This window comes from Peromyscus eremicus, chromosome 8a (genome assembly GCF_949786415.1).
Source record: "Peromyscus eremicus chromosome 8a, PerEre_H2_v1, whole genome shotgun sequence".
NCBI classification, from domain to species: Eukaryota; Metazoa; Chordata; class Mammalia; order Rodentia; family Cricetidae; genus Peromyscus; species Peromyscus eremicus.
In genome coordinates this window covers 96,677,467-96,703,087 of record NC_081423.1, presented here as the reverse complement: position 1 = coordinate 96,703,087, position 25,621 = coordinate 96,677,467, and the positions used below count along the sequence as shown (strand labels likewise).

Below are 25,621 nucleotides of genomic sequence, written 5' to 3'. Positions count from 1 at the left end.
AGCTTTTCCCTGAGAGTTCTCACCCAGACATGAATTAGAGCAGGGAAGACGACCTAATGGTCGGTGATTGACAGCCAGCCTGGGCAATCTCCCTCTTGGATAGGAACTTTCCCATCTTGAGGGGCAAGCTCCCGTGGGCAACCGCCCCAATCTATAGCTTGTGAGGCTTTTTGCCACTGCCTGCATCAAGTCCCTGGCCTCTTGGGGAGGGATCCAGGCTAGTCGAAAGGCCCTTGAGAGATTGCCGCAAACTAAACCTTGATCTAGCTCCATCCTTCTAGGGAGGGACAGTCTTGGCATCTTGAGAAAAAAAAAACAACCCATCCCCCAGTTATTTGTATGTTTGAGCCAAAGGAGAATGGGTGCTGGGAGTGAAAGGGCCAGGAACTGGGTGAATCTTAGAACCAGACACGACACATTCCAAAAACTCCAAACACAACCATCAAAACCCCAGTAGGACTTTATTTAAAAGAAAGGCAGAAAAAAAAAAAAAAGAAGCAACAAAGAATTTACAAAACCCGAGTCCCTCCCCATCCCTTCCTACCCTGTGTGAAGTCCTGTGGGCTCCTTTCCTATCCCCAACCTCACCCTTGCCCAGGGGTGGAGTCCTGTCTCACTAACAGCTCCTCTTCCCCATTGCCGAAGCCAAGATCGACCCCAGGTCTGTGCAAGTTTTGGCAACAAGGTTCTGTCCAAGGCTGGGAGGCCAAGCTGCTGGGGCCCCCTCCTTTCTAGTGGCATGGAGAGCGTGGAAGAGTTATGCAGACAACCCCACCGTTTCCGGGTCACAGGTGCCCAGCTCTCCAAGCTCTTGCTCCATGGAATCTCCATCTGCCTAGCTTCCACCTCCCAGTCCCTGCTGCACCCTGTTCAGTCCTGGGGGCAGAACAGTAGGCGCCAGGGCCCCTCAATTATGCCGGAGGCGTCCGTCTTTGCCAAGAGTGCTTGAACCATGGGGCAGGCTGGGCCCACGCGTAGCTCTGCGGGAAACACCAGCTGGGTTGGGGGGAACAGAAAGGGGAGAGGGGTTTCCAGAGCCTACGACAGGGGAAAAGCCAGGGTCAGTTGTTGAGGAACACCTTCCCTCCCCTCTGGCCTTGAACTTCCTAGCGGAGCAATCCCAGCTTGTTAACCCCACCAATAGTGTTCCCTGAATCATGTTTCCAGTAGGGGCAAGAGCCCTGTAAATTTCCCCTCTGAGCTGGTCAAGGCCCCTCCTACCCAATCCCTCCTTTGTCGGTACTGACCTGTATTCTGGCTTGGAGGAAATTTGATCTTGGCCAGAGGCAGTGTGACCTTTCCCAAACGTCTGACACCAGGGGATGGCCGCCCACACACTGGCATCCTCCGGTCTGAAATGCCCTCTGAGGGATGAGGCCCCAGCAGGTGTGTTTTGGGACGAGACAGCTGTACAGTTGGAAAATAGTGGAACTGGATGGAGAGATGCTCAGCGCTCAGCTACAGAACCCAGTCCCCTAGCTACTTTATCAGGCTGGGGACAGTTGTGTTTCAGATCAGGGCCTCTGGGCGTAGTGAAGGGCTAGAAGTGCCCTGTACCTTCTTGGGGGAGCTAGCCCTCAGGGCCTCGCCCATTAGGAACAGGCGCAGGCATCTCACCCCTGTGTCTTGCCTCACCCCTTGTCCTGTGACCTCGAAGGACCGAGACCTCCGCTTCCTCCTCTTCGCCTCCAGTGACTCCTCCCTTTTCTTGCTGAGGTTTTTCTTCTGACCCCGCACCCAGGGCCCAGTGCCATCACCTCGGGGGCCTACTGCCCGAGAGGGGCCCTCGCCAGTGCTGCTGGATAGATTGTCTTCGCTGACAGCATGTTGCAGTGTGGGGCTGGGCGGCCGCTTGCAGGCCAGTGGACCAGATGGGCGAACATCATCAGCCTCGCTCAATGAGTGCAGGGACAGGCTGCTGCGTTCTGTGGCAGGTGCCAGCAGATGGCGCCCCTCCGATCCCAGGGCCCGAGAGCGCCGCTGGGCGGCCTTCACCGAGATACACTTGGTCCGAGTCAGGATCTCTTTCTTCTCTACAGCAGATACCCAACCCAAAGTCAAGGCCACTTCCCACACCCCTTCCTCACAGGTCAAAAGTGAGCAAGAGCCAGGACTCACAGATTTCACCCCCAGAACTCTAACTCGCTAGCTCTTTGAGAAACTTGGGGCACCCCCTCAGAACCTGAATTTCACTTGTAAATGGGATTGCAAAAATGAAAACTCCAGGGCTACTTCAAAGATTAACTGAGACACCGGGAGTCTAGACTGGTGTCGTAGGCCTGTAATCTTTGCTCCTCAGGAGGCTGAGGCTGGAAGATGAAAAGTTCAAGGATGCCTGGACATGGTGGTGCAACACATCCTTTAATTCCAGCACTTGGAAGGCAGAAGCAGGTGGATCTCTGTGAGTTTGAGGCTAGCCTGGTCTATAGAGTGAGTTCCAGAATAGCCTGGGCTACATGATGAGACCCTGTCTTTAAAAAAGGCCTGCCAGCTGGGCAACTTAGACCGAGTCTCAAAATAAAAAGCGAAAAAGGGACAGGGGATAAGCTTAGCGGTGAAAATGCCTATTGTGTGTAAGACCCTAAATTCAATCTCTATTAACGCCCTTCCTCCAAAAAACCCCAAATGGTTTGGACAATGGTTTTAGTCTATTTGTCTAGGGGGCAGAGATTTGAATAGAATTAGCTAGAATCCAGTGGGCAGGGGGTGACAAGTGTCCCTATTTTAATTTCTGATTGCTCCTCATTGTCTGTGTGTCCTTAGGCAGGTGGCCAGTCCTTCTGGTACAGCCAATGAATACATGGGTACCTTCAGCAGGGGCAGAGAGAAGGAGGGAGCTTGGGGCTTGGTCATCTGAGCAGTCTAGACAATGTCAGGCAGTGGGGGCCAGGGCAAGTGACGTGAAGGGCACACCCACCTTTATGGGACAGAGGGATCTCTGACAGGTTCTCACTGCTGTCCGGGGAAGAGGTGATCTGGCTGCCCAAGCTGTCCCGTGGTGGGGCCTAGGGGGTGAACCGTTTGGAAAGAGGAAGGCCTTGAAGACAGCAGGGACCCCACAATGCACTCTGCAGAGGCTGTGTGGCCTTGGGGGTGCTAGCCATTTTGGAAGACATCTACCCACTGCTGGGCACCCAGAGCTCACCTGCTGGGTCACCAGGGTGCCCACCTGGATGGGAGGTGGAGTGGGCACAGAGGAATTCTTCGCCTGCCAGGCCTTGGGACTGGCCTTGAACACATGGTAGGACTCACTGCAGTTGGCAGAGGAACAGGAGGCAGCTGTTAACCAGGCTAGTCCTACCCAAGTCTACCCCCACCCTAGAGGAGAAACTGTTGGTGCCAAGGGAGAGAGAACCCCCAAATCCTGGCTGCAGACCCATGCCATCACCTCACTATGCTTCTGGCCCCATCTTCCCTACTGAGCCCTTTCCAGGGCTGACATTCTTCACACAGGTTAGGTAGCTATCAGCAAGTCTCACCTGTCTGTGCCAAGTGGGGGTAGGGCGTTGTTTTGGGGGCGCTGGGTCTCAGAACTCAGTGTCTTCACACTCTCCAGGTCAGAGTCCGGGGTCAGTGTGGTCCCTGCTCGAGTGATTTTAGGCAAGGAGCTGTCCTGGGGGTGTATTGGGGTGGTGGTGGTCAATGACAAGCCCTTGTCACACAGAGTGACAAAGGCTATAAGATGGGCTGGGTGACCCGGAGGGCACCAGGCCTATGAGCTGGGTCCCCAGCAATTTGGGGTCTGCTAGGCAGTCTCAGTGGCACAGCTCAATGGCCTGGTCCAACTAGAGCATTAGGTCCATTTTCTTCCTTGATTTTTAGAATCAGTTAATTAATTATTCCATCTGTTTATTGTTTGAGACAGAATCTTGCTGTACAGACAAGGCTGGTTATCTTTCAATCCTCCTGCCTCCACCTCCCGAGTGTTGGGATTAAAACTATTCTATTGACTAGTGATCACTTGTGAGATCTCAGATGGCCAGTCCTGACCTTGTGACCCTAGGTGGAGACAAGTGTCAGGCCAGTTAGTAATGCCCAGAAGTGGGAACACTCACCCAGGTTTGGCAAGGCAGAAGGTGGGAAAGAGAAAACAAAAACAAAAAAACAAAAGCCAACTGTTGGAACTTGGCTGACTTGGTGGGATCCCCATGTCAGCGAATTTAGGCCGGTCCAAGCGCCCACCTGCAGGGCCCTGGAGGCCACGCGGTCCATGATGGTGGCCCGCTCCAGGCTGCCCTCCTCCAGCTCCCGAAGGTAGACTTCATAGAGTTCCTCCAGGTGCCGAGGAACCTCCAGATTGTAGTCTGTACGTGGGGGGAGGGGAGCTGAGGGCTCGGCATGGGCTCGAAGCCCCTCAGACCACGGCCCAGGCCTTGGGGGGCGGGGCGGCCCTACCGTCGATGACCTGCCGCTGGCCCTGGATGATCTCGTCGCAGAGGCTGCGGTGCTGCTCCAGGAGACGCACAGCCTCGCGGCGGTGGCGCAGAGCACTGTCGCGGAGCAGAGCGTGCGACTGCATCTCGGTGTTTTCCACCTCCAGCTCGTGCACTCGGCACAGCAGGCTGAGTACCTCGCGCTGCTCCTCCGAGCCGATGCGCCGCGGCAGCGTCTCTTCCAGGCTCCGGCCCCGCGCTCGCAGCTCCCGGCAGCGCTGCTCCAGCGCCAGCTGAGGGAGGGAGGCACCCACCGGTCAGCGTTGGGCCAGTCCCACCGGCCCAGTCAGGCCCTGCTCTTAGGCTTTCCGACTGGCCTTCAAAACTTATATTTTTTGGGTCTTGCAACTATTCGGCGCTTATGTGCCCACTTGACTCAACCATGCCCTGCGAGTGCCCTTATTCCACCACAGAAGATAAAAACCTGTTATTATATTGACTACCATCTTCTTAATCCTTGCTTTATGCCAAGCATTAACTTAACTTCCAGAGACTCCTTTTGGGCATCACCATGGGTGCTCCCATTTTAGAAACGGGAAGTATGAGGCACACAGAGATGTAGAAACTTGACAAGGTCACCTGGGATCTGTGGCTTGAGCTCTCATGCCTCCCTCTTCCCCAGCCAACCCTCAGCCTCCTCTTCCTCACTCCCTCTGCCTGCCCCCAAGCCGTATACCTTCTGCTTGCGCAGCTTCTTCTGTTCACCCACCAGGGCGGCGATATTTTCCCGGGCTGAGGCCACCTCTGGTGGCTCCAGGTTATCTGGCTCATCTCCTGTATCTGAGTCCTTCTCACTGTCCTCTTTGGTGTAGGACTCCTTCCTTCGCTCCTCCCGCCACTTGAGAGCCCGACGTGACTTCTCATGCTCCCAGCTGCCAGCGGTCCCCACCCAGGAGAGACACAAGATTCAGCTCATGGGGGCAGGACATTGTGTTTCTAGGTTCCAGGCTCCTCCATGACAAACCTGAACCTGGGGTGGGCCTGGAGGGTCCCAGGACAGGGCAAGCATACCCCGCAATGGTGAGTAGGTGACGGGAGGTGTCAATCTGGACTTCCATGGCCTGGTTCTCCAGCTCCAGCAGACGCCGCCGCACATCCATCTGCTCGTGGAAGGCGCTGATGAGCTGCTCCCGAAGCTGTCCCATCTCCGCCTGCCCTTCCTGCCCGCTGTGTAGCTGTACCTCAGCTGAGGAGTGGGAGAGGTGTGAGCTCAGGCGGACCTGGGGCTCTGTCCCCCAGTTCCTTCCCAGATCACTGCTTCCTTTTCCGACTTCTTGGATTCCTCTCCTCCCACCCTTCCCTCCCACAATGTATCTTCAGACGGCTGCCCAAAGACAACTCTGGATCTTCTACATGAATTGAGATTGTGCTAGTACCTCTCACAGCATCCTTGTGCCAACTACAAAAAGGTGTCCCTGTTTCTCTGCTGTCTTTTGGAAAACCATCACAGCAAACAGGCAAGGCTCAGTGAGTGGTACGCCTCCTAGCGGCCCACAGGGCAGCCCTCTGTATAATATCCTCAGATCATCCCATCCCATCTCCAGCTCTGCACAGCAGAGATGCGGTCCCATTTAACGCTGGGGAAGGTTCCAAGAATGTGGAGTAACTAGTCCGAGGCCACTCAGCCAGAGGAGCCAGGGTTAATGCTACTGGTCCTAGGACCTCATAAGGCTGCCCCAAGAGGGCTGCTGGGAGCAGCTCCCACCTCCAGACCCACAGGACCATATGCATACCTTGGATATGGCGGATGTCACCTCGCTCCAGTCGGCCCCGGGCCTGGCCCCGCCCCGCCTGCTGGTCGATCTTGCACTTGAGTCTCTGGATCTCACCTCGCAGGTCAGCAATGATGCTGGTGTACTGAGCGATGTGGTAGGAGACATTGAGCAGGTTCTGCTTCACCTGCAGGGAGTCCAGGGTGAAGGGTGAGGGGGTACGGTCACCCCAGTAGCCAGGCTTGCCTGTGGGACCTCCTTTTCTCTTCCTTCCCCTTTGCCAGTCCTTTTCAGTGGCAGCCATGGCCTCCTTGCCTCCATCACCATAGGCTCCTCTCACATCTGCATGCCTCTGTTAGACTTGTAATCCTAAAATTCCAGCTCTGCTGTCAACCTCAGTGGCTCCCTGTGACCTAAAGAGTCATACCTTCTTCTGGTAGTGAAGTCTTGCCACTGGGATTCTTTTCTCTTTCTTTCCAGATTTTATCTTTTATTCTCACTTTATGTGTATACATGTGTGTCTGTGTGGGAGTACGTGCACATGAGTGTGGGTGCCTGAAGAAGGTGTAAGATCCCCTGGAGCTGGAGTTACAGGCAATTGTTAAGTGCTTGATGTGAGTGTTGGGATCTGAACTCAGGTCCTCTGGAGAAGTAGCAAGTGCTCTGAACAGTTAAACCATCACTCCGGCCCCATGATATTTTTTTCTTCTTGGATTCTGTTTCTGCATGCGTGTCCTGTTCTAGTCAGGCAGTTCTGCTGGTCTCTCCACACCCACAACAGACAGCTCATCTCTACTTCTTCTTTCCCTGATTTGCCTTGGCACCTATTCATAGCATCAATTAAATAATTACCTGCCTTTTTTTTTTTTAAAGATAGGTCTCATGTAGCCCAGGTTAGCCTTGAACTCATTGTATAACCAAGGACGACCCTGAACTCCTGATTATCCTGTGTCCACCTTCTAATACTGCATTGCAGCGTTCACTAGCATGCCAGGGTAAGCTGCTTCTGCCTAACTAGTCACGGTCATGTGGCTTGTCCCTGTGAAGTTCCTGGAGACTGAGTGACAATGTTGGGGGGAGTTGTAGATATTGAAAGAGGGCTCACTGCACACTACTTCAAAGTTGGCCATTCTTCACCCAACACCCACAGAGGCTAAGACTGACTTCCTGACCAGAGAACATGAGTTTGACCATGAGCTTGGGAACCAGGCAGACTCAGCTCCTGTTGCCCTGTCCTCAACTAACTGTGAAGTCACTTTATATCCTTAAGCTTCATGATCCTAAGCTGTATGGTGGGGAAGCTGTAACTCCTGCCTGGCTCTGAGGTCAAATGGCACAGGGTGTTGCAGTGCTCTGAGTGGCACTAGATAGGGGAGCCTTTTACTGTGACCACGGTGATGACATGCTTTGGATATACAGAGGACTGAGTAACCTCTGAAGAGAAGGTAGAAGGATGGAATGGAGACAAGCCTGGGGTGAGAGGCACAAGAGGGTATTTGGGAGCCAAGGGCTCCAGGCAGGGAGTCAGGGGCTGGGGTTCAGGGAAAGGGCTTGGAGCAATGTTGGCCTGGGTAAGGAGGTCAGTGCAGAGAGAGTGGAGTGGCTGGCAAGGATCCCCACAGGACCTCAAATCTCAGTCCAGGAGGGTGTGCCTTGGGGGTAGTCCAAGGGCCCTCACCCGAGTCTTAATATTCTTGGCTCGGCCAGCGTAGGTCAGGGTATTCCGGGACTCCTCAAAGGCAGTGCTCGCTGGACTGATGTGGGCGATCATCACTGTGCGGCTGTTCCCCCCTAATGAGTCCTGGGGGGGACAGAGATGTAGCTAGAAGGCTTCCCTGGGTATACATACATGAACACACACACACACACACACACACACACACACACACACACACACGTGTGTGTGTGAGTGCGTGCATGCACGCGCAACATGAACACATGCATAGAGTGGTAGTCCTTTTCAATTATGCCCACTTCCCTGGCTTGTGGATGCAGTCCTCATGGTAGGCCGATGTGGGCCTTCACAAACCACAGGCCTCTGCTGGGATCTTGTTTCAGCGATTTCAAAGTTTAAGCCTACAGGGAAATTCTTTAACCTGTCTGTGCCTGGGTTTCCTCATCTGTAAATGTAATACTTCCTAACTCACAAAGCCACTGGGGAGGCTTTTGGCCTGGTGGGAAGAAGCCCTTAAACACAGCAAAGCATGGGAACTCATCGATATCAAGCCTATAACTGAAAGCCAAGAGTGGCCCATGTCATGAGTAAGCGGTCCCCCAAAGCAGCTCCATTGGTAATAAGGCTGACCACCACAAAGGTCCCAGATCTAGGTTCTCTTTGACTCACAGCTCTGGGAGGAGGTCCTAGCACAGCTCTTATTCCTTCTCTACCCATGCTTTGGTTAAAGTTGCCAGAAATATAGACAGCACCTGCTTGCAATCAAATTTCAGATTGTGAAACAGTGAGCAAACTGTTTTAGCTTAAGAGAGTCTCAAATATGGCATGAGGCATACTGATACATAATAAACTTGGTGATTCATCTGAAATCCAAGTGGGAATAGCTGTGCATTGTTTATGTATGGTCTGGCAGGCCCACTCTTAATGCCAGTGCCCAGGCCCAGCTTGTTTGGGTACCTTCAGGAGCCGGGTGAGCTTGCTGTCCCGATAGTTGATGTACTTATTGCCACCCTTGTCGCTCAGTGCGTTGATGCAGTTGCCCAGGGCTAGCAGAGAGCGGTTGATGTGGGCCCCCTCCTTCATGCGCTGCCCCCGGTTCTGTGTCTGGGGAGACAGCAGAGGATATGGCTATGGCCTTGGGGGATAACCTACTGAAGCTTCGTTCAGCTGCCTAACAACACTCCAGTGACCCTGGTTATAGACCGCGGCCTCTCTACCGAGAGGTCCCTGAAGGTGGAGGTGACAGGGCATGGAAGGAGGCTTTTCTCTGCCTTCTCCCCGTCCTCTCTTCCCTGAGCAGCCTGTCCCTTCAAGATGTCAGGCCCATTGCTCAGCCCCTCACTCTGGGGACTCCACTTGTACCCGGACATCCTTGAGACACCCTCCCTTCCCAACTGCCCCATCCAGCTAGCCTCTCCCCGAAGACCTTCCTCCTCTGAACTCTGGCCTCCCCTGGAGGGCTATCACCCCTGCCCTGATTGCTTCTCTCTGCGGAGCCCTCACCCCTCTGCACCCTTGGAGTAGGCCTCACCTGGGAGGCACGCTCGGAGCCGGCCAGGTCAATCATGAACAGGCGGCCTTGCCGCACCTCCTGTAGGATGTTCCTGACCCGGCTGCGCTGGCGTACTGCCACCTGGAGCACCGCGTGGGAGCGGGAGGATGTCTGGTTGGCAGCCGTGGGCTCCTGTGTCCTCTGCCGGTTCCCCTTCATCAGCAGCTGCATGATCTGGGAAGGAAAGATGGAGGTGACTTTGGGGGACCCTGTAGAGAGAAGCCTGAGGTTGGTGGGAGAGGTCCAACCTATTAGCTTTCCAGGGTGGGCTAAGGGGCCTGGACAGTCCTCTGCAGACAGGTCTCTGTGCAAATGGAGAAGCTGTGTGGCCTGGCTACTTACTAGAGTGAGCATGCTAGGGTGTGATGAGTATGTTAGGGCGTGATGAGGGTTGTGACTTCTCTTGCCACCACTCAGGGCATCTCTGTACCAGTAGCTCCCTAGGTTTGGTCCCTTGTCCTGCTCCCCTTAGAGTGATTGTCCTGCCTACAGTCCCTAGCCAGTTGCTGGAGACTTGCCTCCTTGGCATTGATGGTAGAGACTTCAGTGATTCCGGCCACTTGGATCACCCCTTTGGAGTCCTCCCTCAGCTCCAGGTACCCCAGGGCGGGGTTCAGCAGGTCCCGGATCATCTCATTGTAGATCTGATGGGACAGCGGGGAAGGGGGAGGGAGATGAAGGACAAGAGGTCCAGGCCTGGAGCAGCCGAAGGGTTCCCTCTCCCCTAAGAAAGGAAGGACCATGTGCTTCTGTTTGCTGGAGCCCAGGCCCTGTGTGTGGGAGAGAAATCCTAAGGGGGGGGGGGAAGCACCTCCCTTCCGTGACGGTAGAGGCTTCAAAGCCAGTGATGCAGGGGGTTTCAGAATCACCCGGGGCTGCCTTTGCAGAGAGGCCGGTTCTGGGCTGGACACACGGACCTGACCCCTGGCCAGATGAGGGAGCTCAGCTTGTTTGCTAGGCAACCTTCGGCTGCTTCTCTTAGGAGTCACCATCCCCCACCCCAATCAAGGCAAGCCCAGCTGGCTGAGTCAACACCTGCTGGCTGCTCCCCTCGCTACTCCTTCAGAGCCATCGTCATCCCGTCACCCTGGAGACTATCAGCACCCAGAGGAGCCAGATGGAGGCTGGCTTGCTGGCTTAGATATCTCCCCCCACCTCCCGCCCCCTTCTGTGACCACCTCTCAACCCACGAAGTCCTTAATGGGAAGACGTTTGCTTAAGGCAGTTCTCAACCTTCCTGATACTGTGACCCTTTAATATAGTTAGTTCCTCATGCTGTGGTGATCCCCAACTGTAAAATTATTTTTGTTGCTACTTCATAACTATAATTCTGCTACTGTTATGAATCATAAATACCTGATATGCAGGATATTTGATATTCAACCCCTGGGAAAGGGTCATTCCACCCTCAAAGGGGTTACGATCCACAGGTTGAGAACCACTGGCTTAAGGAATGGGCTCAAAGGATTAGGGCAGGTGAGCTTTTGAGGATGGTAGCCCAACTGCTTGCTGCCCAGGCTACTGTGAAGTGCAATACCACATTAGAGCCACAGGGCCCCAAGTTGGAACCTCTGCTCTGTCATCACCGTGTACCACAAAGGCAGTTGCTTAACTCCATGTCTCTCTTTTTTTTTTTTTCCATGTATTTATTTATTATGTATATAGTGTTCTGCCTGCATGTATACCTACACGCCAGAAGAGGGCACCAGCTCTCACTACAGATGGTTGTAAGTCACCGTGTGGTTCCTGGGAATTGAACTCAGGACCTCTGGAAGAGCAGCTGGTGCTCTTAACCTCTTAGCCATCTCTCCAACCTCCTTGTTTTTATTTTTTGAGACAAGGTTTCTCTGTATAGCTCTGGCTGTCTTGGAATTTGCTCCGTAGACCAGACTGACCTTGAACTCAGAGATTAGACTGCCTCTGCCCTCCAAGTGCTGGGATTCGAGGCATGCACCACCATGCCTGGCCCTTGAGTCTCAATTTTTATCAAGTGGGGCTAATGCTATACATGTGGGGTGGGCAGCAGACATACTGAGCACCCCAGGAACTGCCAGTGACCTGCTCTAGGGAGGTGGACCCTCCTATCTTATATGCCTCCTATCCAAGCCTGGTGGGGACTTACCTCCAGGTAGGACATGGACACCTCATATTCCATGTCATTGCTGGTCTCCTCGATGGCTCGGAACAGGTCATTCAGGGTCCGAACATAGATGCCCGGCTCATGGTCAGTGCCCAGCATGGTGTAGGTTTTCCCACAGCCTGGATAGGACAGGCTGGTGGTCAGCAGGGCAGGGGCCAGGGGTGAAGCCTTATTGGGGAGGTACTCTGAAAACCCTGAGCTGTCATGTGTGAGGACGCACCCTCCTAGATGGCGGAGGAACGGGGCCTTTGTGGGAGAAAGGGTCTGGGTGAGAAAAGGTTTGGATCATTCCCGTGCTCTGTTCCTGAGCCTACTTGGCCAGGCCTGGTGCTCTGACGAAGGGTGAAGGGCTCGGTTTTCAGGGGAGACAACAAGGGTGCTGCAGTCCTTGACTATGTCCGAGTTTCCTCCTCACCTGTAGGGCCATAGGCAAACACAGTGGCATTGTACCCTGAGATGACACCTTCAATGAGGCTCTTGGTGGTGGCCTGATACACCATCTCCTGCAGGGGAGAAGAGACGTGTTGGAGGTCTGAGACAGGACCAGGTTCTGTCTGGGAACAGGTAAGTGTCTGTCTCTGGAGCCCTCAGCTAGAGGTAATTGAGTGGGGGAAATGGAGGAAGGGAGTCTCTGCTTACACCCCTCAGGGGTGACACCAGTCTGCAAGAGGGTTCAGGACACCGGAGAAGCATCTTTTACAGGCGGCTCCCCCACCCTACCCCTGCTCTGAGGGTGCAGAGTCAGCCCCTGGGAGCATCTGAGCATCCGGAAGATAGACAAGATGGGATCCCTGGGAGGGTGTCAGCTTTCTTGAGTCTCTCCTACACCTGCTCTCTCTGTACAGATGGGCTGCACAGTCCTTCTTCTGGCCCACGGAGGCCAGCTGTGGGGTGTCTCAGGTGGCTACTGTATGCAAGTTGGTATGCGAGTGCTAACCAAGCATGCTTCTGCAGAAAGCCAGGCATGTGGCCCTACAGGTGTACAGGCAGTCTGTCATGCGGGGTCAGGCCACGCAAATGTGCAGGCGAGGTCACGCAAGTACTTGTCGACTTTCACAAGTGGGCAAAGTTCCAGAAAGTAGATCATTGAGTAAATGTTGGAGAAAAGGTGAGCAGGGTCCCCTGAGAATCCTCCCTTGCAGGGCCAAGTGTGAAGGGGTCTCTCCCGTGTTTCCAGACCATGCTCTCCCTCACCTGGGTGGCAGTGAAGTCAAAGGCCACGTCAAAGAGGTATGACTTCTCCCGGGACCGGTGTGCCCGCAGGATGTCATCAGGGTCCTCCATCGGGTCCATGAGAACCACCATCTGCAAATGTCCCCGAGGGGGGAGACCACAGTCACTCGGAGTTCCCACAGTCTGGAGACCTCTCCCAGCACTGTCGGCTCTCCAGGCTTCAGGGAGACAAAGCCTCTTTGGTGATGAGTGACTGTCGCCTGAAGAAGGCAGCAGAGAATGCTGTGTCTGTGTGTGAGGGGTGGCATGTGAACCCCAGATCCAAGGCCTCTTCCACAAACCACAGTACCACGTCCCATGCTGTCTTTACTGGCAGAAGAACTGCAACACCGCTTGTTGTCACAACACACCTTTTGTGACAAGATCCATGTTGCCTACCACACCCCCATCTCTAGCACAGCCTTGCTTTATCCCATTTCAATAGCAGCAAAGCACATGCTCCCGCCTGCCAGGTGAGGAATTCAGGGTCCGGAGATACTTTTCAGGCTACACACTAGCTTGTGGAGGGAACTCAGAACCCAGGACTTGGGTTCCAAACCAGAAGACTTTTTTCCCTCCTGAGACAGGGTTTCACTGTGTAGCCCTGGCTGTCTTGGAACTCTTTTTGTAGACCAGGCTGGCTTTGAACTCAGAGATCCATCTGCCTCTGCCTCCCAAGTGCTGGGATTAAAGGCATGCACCACACTGCCCTGCAAACCCCGTAGACTTAGCCGCATCTCTGCAGCTCGGTGGCCCTTGGACCCTGCCTGACCCTCCTGACCCTCCACGACTAGCCTCTAGACCATTGTAGAACAAGGCAGGTTAAGAGCTGCTGACAGATGCTGGCATGTATGAAAAGAGCAGGTGGGCTTGGGTCCCTCCTATGTGAACTTAAAATAACTGCATCCCTGGCCAGGACCTAGGGCTAGAAAGAGAGACTGCAGGACCCTAGGCTGGCATTCTATCCTTGTGGGGTTGGGGTAGCTGTGTATACACATGCATTAAGGTGCAGAACGGGGCTGGGTGGGTTTCTCCCCTGTTCTAAGAACAATCTCTGAGCCCATTTCACTCTGCCCAGGTCCCTGTGCTGAGCTTTGCTGAGGGCTCTGAGGAGGAATACAGGGCAAGCGGCTGGGTTCTTGCTAGGGTTCCTGGTCTAGGGTAGGGTTTGAGATAGGAAACATCAGAAAACACTCAGGTACTCTGGGGTGGGGGGTGTTTGAGTTTCAGGGGAGGACAAAGGGAGTAGGCATAGAAGAGGACACTAGGGACATGCTCTGGATCCTAGCCCTGCCTCTCATTAGCGGAGTGGCCTCATGCCTGCATGGGGACCTGCCTGAGCCTCTGTCCCCTCCCCAGGGGAGGAAATGGTGGTGTCATCTCCTTCAGGGCTGTGCAGATCCCATGAGACAAAGTGTGTGACACACGCCGAGTCTCAGTGACCCTCTTTCAAGGAGCTATGAAGAAGGAGAGTGGGCGTGGAGGCAGGGGAGGGGCAGGGAGGGTAAGTCACTAACTGCCTTAACCCAAGACGCTGCTGTCAAGCGGAGGGTGGTAAAAGTGAAATAAACAGAAGACAGGCTGAGAGCAGCAACATCGGTGGCTCCCTTACACAGTATAGGTACCCCTGAGAGCTGCCTGGCACCCGGAGTGCCTGGCATGGTTCCCTAGACACCAGACTCTGCCAGACAGCCAGGGGAAATAAGCCGTCCCATGATCCTTACTTAATGAGGTGGGGCTGTTCCCAGGGGCCAGATGGTGTCTTGCCTTAGAGCCCATCCTCTACCAGGGAGGGGAGGGGCAAGGAGAGAAGAGGGGGCACCTTCACTCCCAGTGCACACTGCTAGCACTCCTGGTGCACACTAACATTCGGTCTTGGGCACACTAACAAGCACTGTTTCTTTCTTTTTTTTTTTTTCGTTTTTTGTTTTGTTTTGTTTTGTTTTTGTTTTTTTGAGACAGGGTTTCTCTGTGTAGCTTTGGTGCCTGTCCTGGATCTCGCTCTGTAGACCAGGCTAGCCTCGAACTCACTGAGATCCACCTGCCTCAGCCTCCTGAGTGCTGGGATGACAGGTATATACCACCATACCCAGCCCCTCAACATGGATTTCTCATTATTACTCTTGGCCAGGCGTCTCATTGCTTGGAAACGGCAGAGCCAGAGATGGGGATTCTGGCTACTTGACTCCCAGGCTGGTATCAGCGCATCTTCTGAAACTTCCCTAACCTCTCCTGCTTCCTCTGCTGTCACAGGGCTGGTGGGTGCCTTAGCAGTTTTCATGGTCTAAGTACCCCCCCATCCCCCACCCATTTCTGCTCACATTAGTGCTCATTCCACCTGAGGGAATATGATGCAGTACAAGTAGGTAAACTGAGTCCTCACAGAGGGCCAAGCAGGAAGGGGCTGGATTTCACAGGCAATTGAGAGAAGGTGGAGACAATAGCCATGCCCCCAATCCACCCCTCCCAGGGAACAGCAGGAGAGCCAGGGCTCATGACTTTTCCAAAGGCCTTGTGAATAGGCCGGTCATGGAGATGCAGAGGTGACCGAGGTTGATGATGAAATTGAAGATGAGGCTGTAGGAGACCAGCCTACATGCTCAACTGAACCCAGGAGCTTAGGAGGTCCCAAGTGGATCCCTCCGAGTCCCCCAGTCAGGCCTGAAGATTTAAGAGGACAAGGGCCTTGGGATTCCCAATAGACTCCACTCCACATTCCATGTGCTGGGATCAATAACACCCCCCCGCCCACACACACACACATGCCCCACACACTAGTCACCTGGAGCCGCCTGCACATGGGCTCTCTGAATTCACCTGACCTCAGACATCTACAGGACCCCTTCTGTGGTTCTCCAGAGGAGGGTGACACCCCAGAAGACAGAAATCTCTGCCAGTCAGATGGGGCTCCTAGTGAGCTGGCTGGAGGGGAGGATCACAGACAGGCTGGGTGACGGCTTTGTGCAGGGAAAGGCCACCAACTCTGGCCCTTCCCAGGTGGCCAAAGGCTAGCAGCCACTGTGATCTCTGTGCAGAATGACTGGGCTTGCATTGCTCCCTGGGGACTCCACCTGCCCTCAGCCGTAGGTCTCTCCTCAGGGCATCAGCCCTAAGGCTCTCCAAGCCTTCTGTAGGGTTTGATTCCTATCCCAGGCTATCAGCAGCTTGAGCCCTGCTCAGATTTCAGACCCAGGTGAAGATAAACCCTGGTTCTGAGGGCCCTGGCATGGGTCTCCAAGGGCCGCAATGGGAGCAGAACCAGCTATTACAACCGTCATCTTGGGTACTGGGGTTCCTGTGGACACAGAGCCTCAAGGGGTTTTCATTAGGGAGGGTGAACAGCATGTATTGTCCCCCACCATAACAGATGGCCTTTATATAACTTTCAGGCATTGCCAAGTTCACCTGGACACCCAGTTTCTTTGATGTTGGAATGTTCCTGCAGCAGAGCACTGTCATCCCACCCGCCACCACCCCATTTAATGAGGGCTTTGTTTGGGCTCCATCTGTCAGGACCCCCCTCCCATGCTAAGCACCAGAATACCACTGTTGTTCCTGGCCACTACAGCACACAATGGAGCCCTTGTGCCCCTTGACCAGGTGAACCAGAGCTGAGCCAGTAAGGATTGGGCAAGAAGTCTGGGCTGCCATGGAGACTGGCTTGGGGTGTTCAGACTACAGCAACTCATTTGTGGAGCACCTACAGTGTGCCCTAAATGTGGGAAAGGCCTTAGAGAAACTGAAAAGTGAGGCCTGGTTTCCTGCCTTCTGACACTCTCAGATTCATGACTAGGAGAGAGCTGGTGTATAGAGGAGAGACCCCCAAATCCGGCCAGGACAGGAAGGCGGCCTGGAAGGGATGACATTGGTATTGTATCTTCAAGGGTGAGCGGAAGCAGCCAAGAGAGGTGGTGGCGGGGGTGGGGTGGTGGTGGTGGTGGTGGAAGAAGAACATTCTAGAGAAAAACATGAACAAGGCCAAGAGGAGCGAGGCCAGACATGGTCTTCGGTCTCTAGAGAGAAATGTAGGGTGGAAAGGAAGCCTTTGGTCCTTTTTGCCTTTGGTCCTTCTTGCTGGGTATCCTCACAGTGCTGACCCAGGGCCTGCTGTGAGCCTGAAATGACCCTCTGAATGTCACCCTGGCTGGTACACAGCGTATGCCCAAGGACATTTGCTGAATAAGGCTGCTCTTGGAGGCAGTCTGGGGTGTACCAGGCACTACGCTAAAGGCTTGGCATCTCATTTTCTATGGCTTTCTTTCCTTCCAGACAGGGTTTCTCCATGTAGTCCTAGCTGTTCTGGAACTCTCTACATAGACTAGGATGGCCTGGAACTCAGAGATCCACCTGCCTCTTCCTCCTAAGTGCTGGGATCATAGGTGTGTGCCCCCACCGCCCAGAACCACCGTACTTACTATGACCTCATCCTCATTTAAGTAACTACATCCATGGGTATGTATTTCTTGGAAAAGCCCTTGTTTAAAACCCTAGAGTTAGGACTCCAACATACGAACTTGGAGTGGAGAAGGGGGACACAATTAAACCCCTAGTGAGTGGGCTCCCCCCTCCACAGCTGTTTTCCCAGTCACTCACTGGGGGCAGCAGAGATGGGTGGGCTGAGGAGGAGGAATCCGGGTCCTGGAACTGAATTAATTTGCATCTAACCAACCACTGCCCTGCACCGAGAGCACAGTTTAATGCGGTCCACGTCTCCACAGCCCAGCCACAATGGACACCTCATCACAAAGTGCCAGGGAGCCAAACCTGATGGCTCCTACCTGTCATCCATGAAGGAGGCAGAGGCAGGAGGATCACAGGAAGTTTGAAACCAGTCTGGTCCACACAGGGAGACCCTGACTGAAAGAAACAAACAATACAACCACAGCTCTGCCTAGGTGGAAGGTGGTTTGGAGAAGCTGGAAGACACAGCTATCTATGAGCCCACCGGAGGGGTCTGCACAGCCTTCTGGCCACCAAGCCTGGGAGACAATAAACTGTCATTAAGGCCACACAGCCCCCAGGCACCTCCTTGCACATGGCAAGCTCTTGTATGGGTTCAGACGGTAAGAGAAGTCAGGCAGCCCACCGGTCTCCTTCCCCATCAGTGAACCCCTGCCCGGACTTGAATGACACTCACCTACACACCCAAGTAGCCCCCTCCAGGCTCAGCTGCCCTGCAGCCCTTGGGCTTAACTAGGCAGAGGCCCGGGCAACTGTGGGCCTCCTGCCCTGCACTTTCCCCTCCCTCATTGTTCTGGCCCCTCTGAGGGCCCCCTGGAGAGCCCTTGTGTGGTTCCACAAGACTCCAGAAACAGGCAGTCGGACAAGTGCTAATTATGGGATTATACATATTACTGGTTGATTTAAATCCTGCAGATAAACACAGTCTGGGGAGCTGGGAGGAGGCTTTGGGAGGGGTGTGTGGGAGAAGAAAGTGGCTACTTGTCTTGAGCCCCACCCCTACCTGGCATACTTTCTAGACCCCTTCTGATTTCTTGGCCTCCTTGGTGGAGGGGGGGCAATTTCTGACTTCAGGATCCATCTCAGGAGGGCACCCACTGGGAGGCAGCCACAGTGGACTGAAGAGAGCTCAGGCAGGGGTTTACTCAACCCTGTGGCCAGAGCCGCCCCACAGTTCAGCCTTTGAGAGAAGTAACTCTTATGCCCCCTTCCTCAGGGCAGCCACCATGTTTAAGCATTCACACAGACCCTCCGATGAAGACTCTTCTAACAGGCAGGAAGATCACTAGGGCTCTGTGATTTCAGGCCCTGGAAACCACTGGAACCAGCCCCTTAACAAATCCAAGACCCGCTTTAACTTTCCCAGAATCCAGACATACATTGGCCTGCTGTCTTCCTTCCTTCCTCCTTCCTTCCTTCCTTCCTTCCTCCTTCCTTCCTTCCTCCTTCCCTCCTTCCCTCCCTCCCTTCTCTCTCTCTCTCTCTCTCTCTCTCTCTCTCTCTCTCTCTCTCTCTCTTTCTCATTTTAATTTATAACGAGACAGAGTCTCATCATGTAGCCTGGGTTGGTCTCACATTTGTTATTCTCAAATTTGCTATATCCATGAGCTTCTGATCTTCCTGCCTCTACCCCTCAAGTGCCAAGGGTACAGATGTGCCACCATGTCCAGTTTCTGTGGTGATGGGGATTGAATCTACGGCTTTGTGCGTGCTAGGCAAACACCCTAACAACTAAGATATAGCCTTGGATTCACACTGGCCCCTTGGTGTTCAGGGACTTTGCCTGCTGACATGCCCTCTTCTGTTAAATCTCATTGCTATAGGTACCAAGCTCCAGATGTCCCAAAAGGATATGCTCAGTCCTAAGGCAGGCTCAGGACCCCTCACAGTGATGAAATCAGTGAGTAACTGAGTCCCCTCCACTTCTCCCTACTTAGGACCCATGGACACGTGGGCTATGGAAGTACCCACTATCTGCTGATGACCAATGGGCTGGCTGAGCTCCTGGGAGGGACTGTACTATAGCCTTGGATCACCTTACTCTGAGATGATACCCGCAGAGGAACCCACTCAGCTCTGAGGAGAGACAGGAAGCGAGAGGCAGGACCTACCACCCAAGGCCCTAAGGAGTCTGCTTGGCAAGCCCCTCAGAGGGGCCAGGACACAGAGGCCATGACAGCCCCAGCCCCGGGGATAACCACCCTACCTGACCTCTTCTTCAGAAGGGGCAGGGCACTGTGCTGACCACATGAGCCCAGCCACATCACCATTGCCATACTGTCCCGGGTTAGCTCCCAGCTCACCCCACTGTCCAGCCATCATGCCCGATGTCTTCAGAGAGAAGAAAAGAGAGAAAACTGCCTAACTGAGCTACAGCCCCGAGCCCTCCTCTGGGCCAGGCATCCCTGGAGAGGGACAGACGAACAGCAGGGTTCTGAGAGGGGCAGGACCAGGGTGCTGATTAGAGCAGGAGGCAGTGGAGTTTCTCCTCCATGTTGGTTCTTGGATTCCCGTGACTTAAACACCTAGTTGCCAGGGCCTATGTGCCAAGGGCGGCTTACTCAGGAGGCTGTCAGCTTGGCTATTGTTGGAGCCACTCCCAGGCAGCAAGGAGAGGGGCTAGGCCAGGCCCTCCCGTACAAGCCCCTGGGGAGCTGAGGGCAAAGTGTGCAGGGGCAGGGTGGAGAGCCCATAGTGCTTAGACAGCGCTCTGAGAGCCTCGGCTGACAAAGAAACAGACTGTTGGGTTGGCCCAGCTCTGGCCTGGTGGGAGGTGTAGCTCACTGGGGTAAGCTCGAGCCAGGCCGGGCCGCCCTCCCTCTGCCCTCATAGACAGAAGGAGCCAGTGTCTGACAGGCGTGGGTACTTAACAGGGACTGTTCCCATCACTTCATATTGATCAACCCCCAAGGTGGCCCGGAGCCAGGAGCAGCCGAGAGAGACACCATTGTCCCAGACCACGAACCTGATATCCTTGGAGGCCGATGGACACATAGGGAGTGGCCTTGTCCAGGAGGAGGCTTCTCCTCCCAAGTGCTTTGACTCTTCCAGCCGTCCCCTCTCAACAGCCCACACAGCAGCTCTGGGGGACCCCCTCTCTACAGACCAGAACTGACATCCATGGAGCTCTTCCTGTGCACCAGGCACTGGGCAGGCACAAGCAAAGACCTTCCAAAGAAGTCCTTTCGGGGGGGTCTAGAAAGAAGGCTCAGCTGGTGAAGTTGCTTGCTGCCAAGTCTGATGATCTGAGTTCCATCCCAGGGAGCCACAGTGGGAGAAGATTACCAGTTCCCAAAACTGCCCTCTGACCTCCAGACATGCACCGTGATGTGCGTGTATCCGATCCCTAGCCCCACTCTAGGATAAAAATAAAAGTTTTTTTTTTTTAAAGAAAGAAAGAGAGAGAGAGAGAAAGAAAGAAATCTTGTTGTAGAGTGTTTGCCTAGCCTGCACAGAACCTTGGGTTGAATCCCCAGCATTTCATAACCTGGGAATGATGGTGCACACCTATAAATTTAACACTTGGGAGGAAGAGTCAGGAAAATCAGGTCATCTCTGGTTATGTAGTAAGCTCAAGGCCAGTCTGGGTTATATGAGACCCTGTCTCAAACAAACAAACACACAACATCAAATACCACAAACCAGTGAAAAGGAAGGCAGTGGGCTGTCTTCCACACTTAGAGTTGAGACTCTTACACTGTCTACGCACATTCTCTCTGCCCCTGCTCACCATATGGGGTGCTTCCAGGCACCTCCATTTCCCCCAAGGGCTTTGAGGAAAGGAGCAAAGGAGAAAATCATTTGGGCCTTGCTGAGCCCAGCCCAAAAGACCTGGCCCGCGCAGCATCTGTCCACAGCCTTTCTCTGCAGCTCTCACCCCATGCTCCCTGACCCCGGAGCCCACCCCACCGCACGGGCAGTGAGCCCTGGCACTCAGAGTGGCCAGCCACGCAGCTCTGAAGCACAGGCAAGGGCCACTGTCAGGCTGCCACACCAAACCTGTTCCAGTCCCCACCATTGTGCCCAGGATCACTCTAGTATCTGAGTCTCAAAGTACCTACCCGAACCAACACAAAACAGACATCTTGACCATGGTGACCAAGAGTTTGGTTTGGGCCCTACCTATACCACCCCACCTCATGCCTCTTACCCCCTTCCTGGAGCCACAGTAGCTTTTTCTCAATGATGAAGTTGCACTGTGGCCCCACCTCAAGGGTCTTGCACACTGCAAATCCTTCTGGTTGCAATTTTCCCTCTTGAATACATCCCTAAAGATCTCTTCATCATCATCATCATCATCATCATCATCATCATCATCTTCATCATCTTCATCATCATCATGTTATTATTCTCATTATCATTTTCAAGACAGGGTTTCTCTGTGTAGGCCTGGATGTCCTGAAATTCACTCTGTAGACCAGGCTGGCCTTGAACTCACAGATCCACCTGCCTCTGCCTCCTGAGTGCTGGGATTAAAAGTGTGCACCACCACCCAGCAAGATCTCCTCTTTATAATTCACTCCAGTTCCAGTTAAGACAGGATGTTGATTTGAAGCACATGGTAGCATAGGATTCCTGATCCTCCTGCCTCGGCCTCATGAGTGTTGGGATTATAGACACATGCCACCACATCTGGGTTCATCACTACCTCTCCCTGTCTTTTTCTTTCTCCTTTTTCGTGTGTGTGTGTGTGTGTGTGTGTGTGTGTGTGTGTGCGCGCGTGCATTTGCATGTATGTGGGTATGAGTGCATTGAATGAGTGCATTGAATGCACGTGTACACGTCTAAAATTGATGTCAAAATTTACTGTATTTCTCCTGAATTACTCTTCAGCCTTCTTGGATCACTCTTCCACATCATACATAAAGACAGGGCCTCTCAATCAAATCCAAAGCTCACCAATATGGCTACTCTTGTCAACTAGCTCACTCTGCAGGTTCCCTGTCTCTGCCTTCCAAGACTGCCACCACACCCACAAACATTTTTGTAGCATTTTATGTGGGTTCTGGGGATCCAAACTCCTCATGCCCATGAGGAAGCGTTTTAACCATTGAGCTGCCTCCCTAACCCTCAACACTGTCTCTTAAGGGAGCCTCGGTCCAGTGCCCCTTACTCTTTTCCTGGCACCAGGCTCTTTTTTTTCTAGCCCTCCTAGGCTGCAAATCTTCATTTGTTTTAATTCTTATGAGCGCCTTGTCCCCATAGTAAACTTCTGCAACAGAAGAAGGACAGGGCTTTTCATGTTGGAGGGCTTTCCTAGTTCCCAGCATGCTTTAGGTTCCTTATGAATAATTATTGCCGCATATGCCCTCCCTCATCATGGTGACATGAGGACCAGGAGAGCAAACGGTGAAGGACTTTGCCAACTTTGCGTGTTCTATAGGTGAGCTTCTGATAGACCACCTGAATATGTGCTCTGTGGATAGCAGGCGTGTTTGATGGGAAAACTCACACCATGCGCACCAAGATATATTTTATGTTCTAGGCCCATCCAGGCTCTGAACGCCCTTAGCTTTTCTTGGGCTGATTTGGGAAGTCTTCCTGGGAGAAGAAAGCTTGGTGATGCTGTGGATAGCCCACCCAGAGGTTGCTGCGGTGAGATACAGAGCTCTTGCTGTCCTGCCATGTGTGCCAAGCAAGCTGAGCAGGGCTCCACCCTGCAGTGCCTGGCTGTGGCCCCAAGTACCTGCTCGTCCACCTTGTGAGCGATGAGGGTAGCTCCCTCCTCCAGCTCAGCCACGTTGATGGGCCGGACCCTTAGTGCCACCTGGGAGGAAGATTAGAGCCTTGGGTTAGGAGGACCACACATGGCCATGGAGGGAGGGAGGAGGTCTTTGAGTTCCTTCCCCAACAGCCCTCTGTTCTCCAGCATCTAGCCATCTCTGACTCCTTGGTTCTGAAGAAAACTGTGAGTCGAGGGCATTGCCTAAGGCAGAGGGCAGCAGGTCCATAGGGTGTCTGGCTGAGTCTGAGTTTATGTCTTGTTTCAAAAGCCTGTACCTCAGGGGGAGCCCCAGGGGAGAAACTGTCTACACAGGCTGCATCAGTCACATGCCCAAATTAAACACTTGCCACTCCCTTGGGCTTAAATCTGGAGTCTTGGGGACCAGGGCCACCTGTCTGCATCTGTGAGTGAGGTGCTGCTGGGAAGCGTGGTAGGTTGACAGGAATGGCTTGGAAATTATGATGGAATAGACATCTTCTCCTTGTTATCCTAACAACCTGAGATGACATCCTAACACTCCCAGGAGAGTGTCACCAAGGATTTTCTTTGCTCTTTATTTCCTGGCCAGTGAGAGAGATGGTGGGTCTTCGCCCTATACATGTGTCTCCCAAAAGAACAGAGTTGGCGGGGGTGGGAGTGGGGGGAGCTGGAGAGATGACTTATTGGTTAAGAGCACTGACTGCTCTTCCAGAGGACTCGGGTTCAATTCTCAGCACCCACATGGCAGCTCACAGCTGTCTATAACTCCTCTTCCAGGGGATCCAATTCCCCCATACAGACATACTTGCAGGCAAAATATTTATGTATATAAAATAAATATTTTTTTTTAAAAAAGAAGAACAGAGTTAAGAGTGGGGAGATTCTCTTCTGCTGGATGCTGGCTGGGTAGACCTAAAGGGTCCTCAGTTCATTTCATCTGCACAGGCTGTCAGATTGTCCTTATCAGCCTCCTGGCTGGACCTCCTTGTAGGAGGGAGAACCCTCATCCCTGCCCTAAAGACAACGAACATTCTAGAGCAAACGCTTTCAAAGAAGCCTTTTTTGCTGCCAGTGAGAGTGCCACAGAGTCTGGGACTGGCCCCTGGGGCTGGGTCCAAGCTTCCCTTTTCTTTGCAGAAGTAGGTTCCCTACATAGAGTGGGCATTGTAGTAACATTGCCCTGCATCTGGCTATCATCATCTTTGGCTGCTGCAGGACCATTTGCACAGATCAAAGGCTAGGGGCTAGGAGAGGGAGCTCTCCACCGGTCTCCCAAGTACCAAGGCTTCTCCTCGTGGTTTCAACCTCCATCCCTGATAGCCAGGAATCTCTCTCTGTCTATGGTCCTACCCCTACCCTTCCTGCCATATTTTCATCCATCACAGGCCAGGAGACCCTAGAGACTATCCAAGTGGCTTCCAGCATTTCTCTAAAATATCTGGAGTCCTGATTTAGACAGAGCCTGGGTTACAGCGCATAACTCGCTACTCCAGACGTAGTGCTGGCTCTGTTTTAGCGGGGGCTTTTGTCTTCCTCATCTGTGGCTCCAGCCTTCTTTTAAGCAAGACCTGGCTGGGTTTAAGTTCTCTCGTTCACTGAATACTCCCAGCTTTTTTTCTCAGGTCAAGAGCTCGGGCCTCTTTTGGGTCTTGACCTCTGAGTCTTGGCCCAAAGAAGGCTCTTCTTGGAGGGAGGGAAGTGGGGTGCTAACTTCTCAGCTTCAGGAGGTGCCATCATACTTTTGGCCACCTGTTGTCTAGAACTTGGGCAAAGTTGTTCTGCACAGTCCCAGACCCCCGTCTCTCACGTGTCCTCTTAGTGGACATTAATGTATGAGGCTGTCAGGTCCCAGGATTGGTGGAGGGGACCAAGAAGGAGCTTGGTAGGGGGTCTCACCATGAGTTGCTGGTCCTTGGAGTCGCCATTGTCCTTCATGATTGCGGCAGGTGGAGAGCCTCAGGCCGCGACAGCTGGCATGGCCGAGACGCACCTCCACCGTGGTCACCTCCTCGGGTCGCTCTTCCGCCTCCGCTGCCTGACAACCCGAAACCAACAACGCGCCTGCAGCCCGGGGGCTGACCAGGAGGCGGGGCCGGGAGGGCTCGGCCGGCTCAGCCCCGCCCCCTGTGCTCGCTCCGCCCCCTGCTTTCCGCCCCCTGAACCTGGGTGAGCAAGATGTCTCCACCCAGAACGCCCCTCGGGCTTGCGCTGCTGCGGCAGTGACTGCTGCTGGTGCTGAAGCGCTCTGTCAGACTCAGTGGACTCCCGGCCTCAGCGTCCGGGCCTCCTTCCGGCCCAGCGGCGTCCGTTTGGTGGCTCCTCCGCACACACCCGTGCCCAGGCTCGCGGCTCCTGGCTTTGTCCTCTGCGCTCCCGGCATCCGCCTGGCACGCGACTCGCTGGGCGGACGCACCCTTGCCCCGATCATCTGCTGCCCTCCTGACTGTTGCTGGGCGTCTCCACAGCGCTCCCGGCAGCCTCGGGTTTCCAAGAGCGATGCGGGCATCGCGGCTGTGGAGGCTAGTGCCCTAGGGTGTGGATGGCTGCACTCACTGTCCAGAGGCAGAGAGGATGAGACCGCGGTTGGAGAGCTGTGCCGGCACCCTGTGGCACCTGGCTTGGTGGGATGTGTCTTATGGAAAAGTCCCCTTGGTGTTGGCCCACTAGCAAACCACGCCTGAGGCATAAACCCAGAATCTAGGTCAAAATGGATGGACCCAGACTGCCTGCCA

The 25,621-nt window shown here is 53.9% G+C and overlaps 1 protein-coding gene across 1 annotated transcript; it reads right to left on the bottom strand.

Moving 5' to 3' along the window:
- Positions 1-521: 521 nt before the first annotated feature.
- On the bottom strand, positions 522-25,219 carry Kif19 (kinesin family member 19). The gene is made up of 20 exons (XM_059269807.1): positions 24,786-25,219; positions 22,872-22,952; positions 12,707-12,817; positions 11,928-12,015; positions 11,495-11,631; positions 9,891-10,016; positions 9,352-9,546; positions 8,778-8,924; positions 7,824-7,946; positions 6,167-6,332; positions 5,445-5,619; positions 5,110-5,305; positions 4,396-4,666; positions 4,183-4,304; positions 3,480-3,613; positions 3,146-3,251; positions 2,918-3,005; positions 1,636-2,033; positions 1,248-1,407; positions 522-1,038 (listed from the first exon to the last, which is right to left on the bottom strand). Exons 1-20 carry the CDS (start codon positions 24,822-24,824, stop codon positions 908-910), a joined length of 2,994 nt encoding a protein of 997 aa, XP_059125790.1. The 5' UTR covers positions 24,825-25,219; the 3' UTR covers positions 522-907.
- Between the last annotated feature and the right edge of the window lie 402 nt (positions 25,220-25,621).